General features: G+C 50.8%; 1 protein-coding gene across 2 annotated transcripts in view; it reads left to right on the top strand.

Moving 5' to 3' along the window:
• LOC101979627 (nodal modulator 1) overlaps window positions 1–9,907 on the top strand; it is a 61,269-nt gene that overhangs the window by 17,504 nt on the left and 33,858 nt on the right. For both annotated transcript variants that reach the window (XM_005366761.3, XM_026789160.1), the window contains exons 9-12: window positions 334–423; window positions 2,837–2,942; window positions 3,105–3,255; window positions 7,498–7,672. In XM_005366761.3, coding sequence (XP_005366818.1) covers window positions 334–423; window positions 2,837–2,942; window positions 3,105–3,255; window positions 7,498–7,672 — 522 coding nt within the window. The remainder of the gene's footprint in view (window positions 1–333; window positions 424–2,836; window positions 2,943–3,104; window positions 3,256–7,497; window positions 7,673–9,907) is intronic.

Genomic DNA, 9,907 nt, shown 5'->3' with positions numbered 1-9,907 from the left:
TATTCTTTTAATCACTGCCTGACCCATTAGTTCCAGCCTCTTATTGGCTAGCTCTTACATATTGATCTAACCCATTTCTATTAATCTTTATAGCCCACAAGCTGGCTTGCCAGGAAAGATCTTAACCTGCGTCTGTCTTGAGTTGGAGAACCATGGCGACTCCCTGACTCAACTTCTTTCTCCCAGCATCCTGTTCTGTTTTCTCCGCCTACATAAGGGTTGGCCTATGAAATGGGCCTTGGCAGTTTCTTTATTAATAAGAAATCATTCCCACATCACTGACTGTAGAATTGTGCGGTGCATTCTTCATAATCACCAGACCCCTCCTTCTAGGTGCCGTTCTACAGAGGAGAGAGGATCACCTTCGATGTGGCACCTTCCAGGCTTGACTTCACTGTGGAGCACGACAGCCTGAGACTCGAGGTGAAGCTGTGTCGTGCCCTGGAGGCAGGCGTTTGGGATCCTAGCTCTGGGCGCAGATGTTGCAAACTTGTTCACATCAGCATCCTGCCCAGGATGACTGTTGGATGACGTGGACTCTGTGCCCTAGCCTGGGGTACACTAGATATCCCACCTCTCTTACACAGTGTCTTCATCTCGCAGAGTTAGCTGGAGTCTGGTCAGTGCTGCTCTTTCAGTGAGGTTGCCCACTGAGTGCCTGGCTTGTGCTTTGGGTTCTGTTCCATATTGACCATGCAGTGTGGGCTTAAGTGGCCAATGGTCTTTCTGGAAGTTGCATTTTGTGATGGGAAAAGCCAGTGCCTGTTTAGATAAGCAAGTTAGTCAGTGTGCTAGAAAGTGTACACACTTTCTGGACAGAAGAAGGGCTGTGCAGCTCAGGATGAGGACGCAGGGCTGCATTTGCCATCAAGAGTCCCCTCTGAAAGTGACACCGGGCTACTGCCTAAAGGGGAGTTATCCCTAAAATGTGTGGTGAGTGCAAAGGTCTCAAGGCAGGAGTGCCCCTGAGGAGGCCAGGGGAGCTGTAGTGGAGGGGAGGACGGAGCTTGGAGAGTTGATGGTGTAGACCTTGGCTGGCCACTTCTCTCCAATGCTGCTAGGACTTGGGTATTGCTGGGGAGAGGTGATGAGGAAAGCTGGCCTGGGCAATAAGCATGTGAACTGAGGAGAGCATGGCCCTCAGAGGGGATGGTGAGATGTTCAGAAGACATGCTAAATGTGTTTTCATTGTTCTTCTGTGTCTCTAGTTGCAGACATGGAAGTTGTCCCTGCTGGCAGCTTGCAACATAGAGGAAGTGCCCCAAGGAGGGTACTTGGCAGTTGTGCTAGTGAAAAGTTATTCTCGGATTTTCTTTTATAATACACTGAAAAGCAGCCCTCTGAGATAGCAGTCAAGGGAGCTGGCCCTGCCTTCTAAGGTTGCGTCAGGACACCTAAATCCAGGAGGCCAGGAAAATGAACATTGAGCCCTTATTGCCTGCATTGACCTTGCAGGAAGGGTGTGACAGGTACTTGGGCAAAGTACCAGACAGTGGTCAGATGCAGGCTTTAACCCGCAGTGTGTAGAGTTTCAAGTGAGGGCCTAAAATGTTCCATCAGGCCAGGGAAGCTTCCCCATTTCATCTGTGTACTTCAAGCACCTGGCACGTAGTAAGCGTTGAAAACGTCTGTTGGATATGTTGATAAGTGGATATATAGCCAGCTCAGCTCTTACCTTCAGAAGATTATCCCTGAATCAAAAGGAAGCCATTTTCTTTTTCCTCCTCTCCCCTCTGCATACTCTTCCTTTTTTTGGTTTGAGACAGAACCACTATGATCCTCCTGGCTTAGCCAGTTGAGTACTGAGATCACAGGCGTGTGCCGCCTGGGTGCCGAGTGCCACCGTGCCCTGCACAGTTATACCTGGTGCTTGTAGTCCAAGGGTGTGTTGTCATGCCAGGCTACAGTTTTGCCACTTTGAAGCTCTCTTTCAAATAATGCGTACTTCGTAGCATGTAGCTGAGGCAGGACGGGCTCCACTGAGCCTAACCAGAGGGGGATGAGATGTAGGGAATCAGTCTGGCCTTTTAGATGCTGAGGAGTTTGAAGATAGAAAATTAGGTTGGTGATATCTCACCCAGATAGCTCACCTGAGAAACCAAAGGTGGGGGCTTGGAGCTCAGTGCTACCCAGGAAAGCCCAGTCTTGGTGTTTGGAGCAAACAGGGCACACACAGACAAGGCATGGGGCTGTGTGTTGAGAGACTTTGCAGAGGAAGTGTGGACTGAAGGATCTTAGGTGTGGGCTCTTGGACTTTGAAAGGGGAGGGTAGGTCATTGATCTTAGATAATATTGGTGGAGTAGGTTGGGGTTTCAGGTGATGCTGAAGGGACATGCTATGGGTGAAGGGAAGGGCTGTGGGTCACAAGTAATGTTGGGGGTGACAGGTTAGTGGTCTAGGGAGATGCTGGGGTCCCAGGGGATACCAGGGGACAGATAGGCTGGAGTTTCAGGAGATTCTGGGGGAGGGGTTGGGATCCCAGGAGATTCTGGGGGACAGGCTGGGTCCCAGGAGATGCTGTGGGACAAGGTGGCTTGTATTTGAGAGGCTGGAGACAGGTGGGATTCACCAAAGTGGGGACATGTGGATGGGGCTGCGGAGGGAGCAGGAGAGGGCAAAGCTGGAGAAACCCACAAGCCAGAAGCAGCAACCTGGCTTGGGGAGCGAGCCTGGCGGCTGTTTTTATTCTGCTCTGGTGACCGTGAGGATAGATGCTGTGAGGGAGAGGGCCTGGCTGGAACTAGAGCTGCAAGGGCCAACCCGTGGAGCCGTGGTGCTGGCCAGGAAGGGGTCTTAGTGTCTTGGGCATGTGAATACCTATTCTTCACTTTGCAGCCTGTGTTCCATGTCATGGGCTTCTCTGTCACTGGGAGGGTCTTGAACGGACCTGAAGGAGAAGGTGTTCCAGAGGCTGTGGTCACCCTGAACAACCAGATTAAAGGTTAGTCACCCTGAACAACAGGTTAGAGGTGGGCAGGCATGGTGGTCCTGAGTGTGCTCAAAGGCTCCGTTTGGATCCTGGAACGATAGAGACACAAGGGACAGAATCTCCATGGGACACAAGCTTGGGCTTCTCTTTGAGTCACATGCTTTGGTTTCACAGTCAGAACGAAAGCTGACGGCTCCTTCCGCCTAGAGAACATAACGACAGGGACGTACACCATCCATGCTCAGAAGGAGCATCTCTACTTTGAGATGGTCACCATCAAAATTGCACCTAACACTCCGCAGCTGGCAGACCTCATTGCTACTGGGTAAGTGTGCTGTCTGGTCAGGGTGACTACTGACCATGACCAAAAAGCAACTTGAGGAGGGAAGGGTTTATCTGGCTAACACTTCTATATCACAGTCCATCACTGAGTGAAGTCAGGTAGGGATCTGGAGGCAGAAACTGAAGCAGAGGCCATGGATGGCTGACAACTGACTTGCTCAGCCTCCTTTTTTATATACGCAGACCACCTGCCTAAGAGTGGCACCGTCCTCAGTGAGCCGGGCTCTCTCTCAGTTATTAGTCCAGAAAATGAGCCCCAGGCTTGCCTACAGGCCCATCTGGTGGGACCATTTTCTCCGTTGGGATTCCCTCTTCCCAAATGCTTCCAGCATGTGTGAAGTGACATAAACTAGCCAACCCACGGCTGTGTGCAGTCTTGGGAGCGTCCCAGCTCCTCTCTTGGCAGTTGTGGAGAAGAAGATGAGCCTTGACCTGACTGTATTTCTGCTCAGGATTCCCCCAGTTCCAGGAGCTCTCGAGAGCCAGCTGGCTTTCTTTTGGAAAGATGAGAGCTGAGACTTAATAACTGAAGACACTTGTGTGTTGGACACTTAAGATTGATTTTTTTTTTGCTTTTAAGTTAAAATGGGTTTGTTAAAGTGGAAAAAGAAGGTGAAGGTGAATGTGCCTCCTGCCACACCTAACAACTTGAATTTGATCCCTGGGAGCCACGTGGTAGAAGAAGGGAATAGGCTTGTATAAGTTGTCCTTGACCTCCACATGCATACAAACACAATAAATAATCATATTTCTACCTCTGTCTGTCTGTCTGTCTGTCTGTCTGTCTGTCTTAGAAAAATCTCACTGAAGTGAGCACTTCCCTTGTCTGATCCCAGAGGGCTTTGTTGGCTTCTCTGATGGTGGTGGGTGTGGAGGTGTTCTTGGAGATGTTTCCGGTTGTTGGTAGAGTTAACCATGTAGTCACTGATTACATGCATGTCAAGGACGGAATGGAAAGATATTTAGGGGTTTGCAGCCTAGAGAGGTGTTGCTGAGACAGGTGATGAGGGTTCAGGTTTGGTGCCACATGGCCACTAGGTGGCACACTCTCCTAGATGTTTTATTCTGTGTGCATCCTGATGATTGGCCCTCCTAGGCTGGTCAGCTGGAAGTGGAATACCACCAACATTGCAGGGGCTGGGGAGCCTGAATAGCTGAGGTCACAGGAACTAAGAAAGTGAGTGTTAGGGACAAGGACAAGGTGGTTGCTGACACCAAAGCTAGGAGCCTAGTCACCAAGGAAGCATTGCAACCTTTCAACTTCGAAGGAAGTCAGTTATCCTTAGAAAATAATTCTTGGGTTCAAGTCCTGTTCCTCTCCCCTCTGCTTTTGTGTTGGAGCATCCATGCTAGGTTTCAGCTGCAAGCTCCGTGAATGCTCCTGTGCGGCTGCTTTTGGTGCGGCCCTGTGCCGGGCTGCACATGTGACAAGGAGCTGAGCCCGAGTGGTAAGGATAGGTTGTCAGCGCCCAGCTCCCAAAGAGAGATGCTTCAATTTTGAATTGTGCCAGAAAGAGATTGGGGTGGGGGTGGTAGCTCTGAGGCCTTAGGAGGACCAAGGGAAGAAGGTGCCGGGGTCCCAGGCAGGAAGGCAGCATGTTCAGAGGGGAGGGAACTGGGTGGAAGGGGCTGAACCAGTGAGACCAGAGGCTGCTGATGGGAAGTCTTTGCCCATGGAGACCATGGGGTCAGCAAGGGCATGACAGCGATGGACTTTCTGCTTGCTGGGTGGGTAGGAACTGCTGGGAAGTCAGAGTGTTGGCAGATGGTGCAGATAGGAGCCAGTGGCAATCATCTGGAGGAGATGGGGCTGGGGTGCCTTTGCCCTGGGCGAGGAGAGGGAGGAGAGGGAGGAGAAGCCGGCACTGCTGCAGAGTCAGTCGACATACTGCCAGGCCCCAGCTTATATCTGAACAACTGGTGTCTGTGTACATCTGATAATTAGAGTTACTTGTATTTGTTTTGTGTGTATGAGTGTGTCTACATGTATTGTCTGTACACCATGTCCGTTCCATGCCCTTTGGAGGGCAGAAGAGGGCGTCAGAGCCCCTGGAACTGGAGGTGCAAACAGCTGTAAACTGCTGCGTGGGTGCGGGGAATCAAACCCAGGTCTCTGCAAGAGTAGTTAGTGCTCTTAGCTGCTGAGTCCTCTCCCCAGCCTCAATTTTATTTTTTAAATCTTATTACACTTATTTATTTATTTATGAGTCAGTCACATCGTGTTGTGTCCCCCTCCCCCGTGTGTCTGTATATGTGCTGAGGCACTCATGTGGAGACGGGTCTCTCCACAACATGGGTCTTGGGATTGAGCTCAGGTCATCAGGCTTGGCAGCAAGTGCCTTTCTACTCACTGGACCTTCTTGCTGACCCAAGATTTATTTTCCTTTTAAATTAAGTTTTATTTTTGGTGTCTCTGTGTGTGCACATATGTAAATGGGTGTCTGGGGGCCAGAAGAGGGTCTCAGATCTGGAGCGGAATGAAAATGAGGACATGGCCGCTCCTAGGTGTGGGTAAGGAGAAGGTTTATTGTAGATATGAGGGAAAGAACAGCCAGAGGCACCTGGAAGGGTCTGGACAGAGCATGGCAGTAGAATAGACCAGGCCACAAGTGGACAGAGAGCAGAGTGGGGTAGGGAGAGACTGAGAGTATGAGCAAAGAGTAGGAGGGGCCATGACAGCACATGAGAAGGATCAGCTGGAGAAGCCAGGGAAGGGAACAAAGGGGGCACGGGTGAGAAGTGCTGAGAGGAGCCAGGACTCTAGAACTGCCTGGAGGAGCCTGTCTGGAGAGCCTGAGGCGAGGACCTACTTTGATACGTTACTAGGCATCTCGGCCATTTGTCCTGAATTTCTTTGGGCCCTAACAGGAGTTTCAGGGGGTTGTGGACCCCTGAGGTGGGTGCTGAGAATGCAGGTCCTGTTTGTGTGCTCTTAACCACTGAGCATCTCTCCAGTTTTCATCTTTTTTCCTTCTTTTTTTTCTTCCTGTTTTGAAACAGGGTTTCTCTGTATAGCTTTGGAGCCTGTCCTAGAATTCTCTCTGAAGACCTTGATCTCACAGAGATCTGCCTATCTTTGCCTCCCTAGTGCTGGGATTAAAGGTGTGCGCCACCAGTGCCCAACTAGTCCTGATCCTTTTTTTAAAAAAAAAAAAACACAACTGACAAGAATGTAGGAACCACTGGGCATGGTGCTTTAATCCACCTTTAATTCCAGTACTGGGGAGGCAGAGGCAGGCGATTCTCTGTGAGTTCAAGGCCAGCCTGGTCTACAGAGTGAGTTCCAGGACAGCCAAGGCTACACAGAGAAACCCTGTCTCAAAATACCAAAAAAAAGAAAGAAAGAAAAAAGAATGTAGAAGCCTCTGTTGGATGACAGTCACCACAGAAGCAGGTAGTGAGTGAGCCCTTCACTCGCTCCTGAACGGCATAGCAGTCTGCAACCATTCCTTGAGCCTGTCCCTGATTGTCCAGTTGGGTCAGACATCAGTTTCTCCAGCATTTTGTGTGGCCCATGATTGTCAGAAGCACAAAGTTCTTTAGTATTGTTCTGTCCAAAGCAGCAGCTGACATTTGCCTCCTGTGATGGCTCAAGATGAGACTTGACCTTTAGTAAGTTAGAGCGATGGCTGGCCTCCAGATGGTGTCTTAGCTGCACACCAGACATGGAATTGGGAAGCAGTCCTCAGGCCCTGACGGGCGCTCTTGCTGGCCTTCTTCTTGGGGAGCAGCTGTGTGTTTCTTGAAGGGCCCCTTTATGTGGAAGCTGGAAGCCAGGTCCTTTCCATCCATAGGGCTCTGCCTTTATGAGAGGCACTGGGGCTTGAGCTCCTGAGTTCAGTTTCAGCTTTGCATTTGTTCTTAGTTGGCGTCTCACCACAAATGAGGACTGATGGTTTCCTGGCCTGGGTAATGGTCCTTCTTTTTGTGAGCAGCTGACACCTCTTCCTGTTTGAAGATTGACCCAAGTCATATCAGTAATCCAGTTATCTGAAATGTTCCTATTACCTGCAGATTTCCTGCAGATGGCTACTGCGGAGGTGGGGTGGGGACAGTATGTTACCCAGAGCACACAGCTCTGCCCTGGGCCCAGCTGCAGACTTCTGTAGGCAGGTCTCTAAAGTGAAAGGCACAAAGTCTGTCTGTTAGATAGTCTTGTGTTAGGTTGCCGGGGGCCTGCCCCCTGCCTTAAGTCTTGCTGGAATGACCAGGTTTCTTGTTGCAGGTTCAGCATCTGTGGCCAGATATCCATCATCCGCTCTCCTGATACTGTCAAACAGATGAGTAAATACAAAGTGGTCCTGTCCTCTCAAGACAAGGACAAGTCTTTGGTCACCGTGGAGACGGATGCTCATGGATCATTTTGCTTTAAAGCGAAACCAGGGACCTACAAAGTCCAGGTGCGTGTTTGTCTTACAATATCTGCGGGTTGGGAAGGTGACCGTCAGGAGAGTGCTTGCCCTGTAAGCATGAGGACCTTTGATCCCTGGAGTCCATTAAAAGGCGGGTGTGCTGGCATTGGCTTGTCATTCCCGTGCTGGGGAGGCAGAGGCAGGCAGATCACTGAGGCTTACTAGCTGGCCAGGCTTGCCTGCTAGGTAAGCCCCAGGCCAATGAGAGATTTCATCTCCAAAGAACAAGATAATTGGTTTCTGAGGAAACAGCGTCCAAAGTGACATCCAGCCTCCACTCACTCGAGGAAAAGCAAGGGTTTTCCAGAGTGTTTTACGCCTTTCATTTCCGTCTCCTTCCTCCATGTGAGGGCTGTGGTAGGCCGAGGCTGTCTTCTCTCCCTGGATATGTGCAGGGCTGGCAGCAAACGTGTGCCCTCCTGTGCCAGCCTTGTTTCTGGCTGCTCTAGGGCATCCACAAGGCCAAAGCAGGGCAAAACCAGTTCTTGCAGTTTTAGAATTTCATGTTGCCGGCTTCTGAGAGCTCAGACTAGAGGAACTACCCCACCCTGACTTCAGGACAACCACAGACCCCAGGGAGCTTACCCATTCAGGCAGAGGAGCAGGGCAGCTCCTGTCTGGAGTATCCCCACAGTGGAGTAGGCCTGAGCACAACTGGGCTACTGTCAAGATGACAACTGTAGTAATAGGTGCGGCGGGGCTGAGTCCCCAGCACCCCGGCCGCCTGCCCGGCTAGCTTATGCCCGAAATAACAACACACAAACTGTATTCATTTAAACACTGCTTGGCTCTTTAGCTTTAGCCCTCTTCTAGGCTAACTCTTGCACCTGGACTAGCCCATTTCTAATCATCTGTGTGTAGCACCCCAAGGTGCGCTTACCGGGAAGATTCTAGCCTACGTCCATCCTAGGTTGGAGCTTCATCGCGTGTGCCTCAGAGAGCAGAGCTCTCGCCTCTGCCCGCAAGAGTGGAGCATCGTGTCTCTCTGAGGCGTCTGCCCCTGAGAGGAGAGCTGTCGAGTCTCTGAGCTCACTTCCTCTTCCTCCCAGAGTTCTGTTCTGTTTACTCCTCCCATCTACGTTCTAACCTATCAGGGCAAGCAGCTTCTTTATTTAATTAACCAATGACCTTCCTCCATCAGACAACCAGAGAGAGGTCTGCCCCCCTGGGAAAGACCATGTCCCTGGAGCCCACAGGGCTGGCCAGTCAAATCAGCTCTGCTCCCAGCTTTAGTGAGGGAGGCCTGGAAGTATCTACTAAGCGTGGGTCTTCTGGAGTGGGTTCCTCCTTCCGGAGGGACAAGTGGAGATATTTAGTGGGTGCCCAGCTTATGTGAAGATGGCCACATTGACAGCTCCCGAGGCTCTGTCAAAAGCCCAGAGTTGGGCAGTTCTTTACTGGGAATACAACAGGGATGTGTGCCTCCTTCCCCATCCTTTTCGGAGCTTGGGAAAGGCACACAGGGAAGGAATCAAGTGCGATGGCACATGCCTGCAATCCCAGCCCTGGGGAGTGGAAGCAGGGGTGTGAGTTTCAGGCTAGCTTGGGCTGCGTAGTCTCTGTCTTAAAGTAACACAGAAGGAAATAAGAACATGGAAAAAGAAAAATGACCTAATTCTACGGGTGCCTCTGGGGAGGCATCAGACAGTCTCTCTCTCTTTGAGACTTGGTTTTACAACAGCCCAGGTTGACTTGGACTTGGGGTCTTCTTTCTGCCTCAGACTCCTGAGTGGGAGGTTAGAGGCTGGTGCTGCCATGCCTGGCTTAGGTATTATACTACTCATGTGTTACTATGAAAATATCACTTCCTACTAGGCATGCTGGCACACGCCTTTAATCCCTGTGCTGGGGCCAGAGGCAGGCAGATCTCTGAGTTAGAGGCCAGCCTGGTCTACAGAGTGAGTTCCAGGACAGCCAGGGATACACAGAAACCCTGTCTCGGGGAACATACAGAATTGTTATATTTGGTGTGATTACATATCTAGGCTTAATGTGAACCTTCACCCTTTAGTATCTGCTGAGCCTGAGGCCCTCAGGAAGGCTCTAGTGCTTCTAGCCTCACAGGCTGGGGAAAGCTGTTCTCTGACGCTTCTAGCACAAGTTCTCAACCTCTGGGTCACAACCCTTTTGGGGGGGGGTCCTATATCAGAATCCTGTGTGTCGGATGTTTATACTGCAGTGTGGTCCCATAGCAGAATCCTGTGTGTCGGATGTTTTACTGCA

The sequence above is a fragment of the Microtus ochrogaster genome, unplaced genomic scaffold, assembly GCF_000317375.1.
Source record: "Microtus ochrogaster isolate Prairie Vole_2 unplaced genomic scaffold, MicOch1.0 UNK14, whole genome shotgun sequence".
In the NCBI taxonomy this organism is placed as follows: domain Eukaryota; kingdom Metazoa; phylum Chordata; class Mammalia; order Rodentia; family Cricetidae; genus Microtus; species Microtus ochrogaster.
Note: the sequence above shows the minus strand (reverse complement) of the source record. Positions and strands in the feature narration are given on the sequence as shown.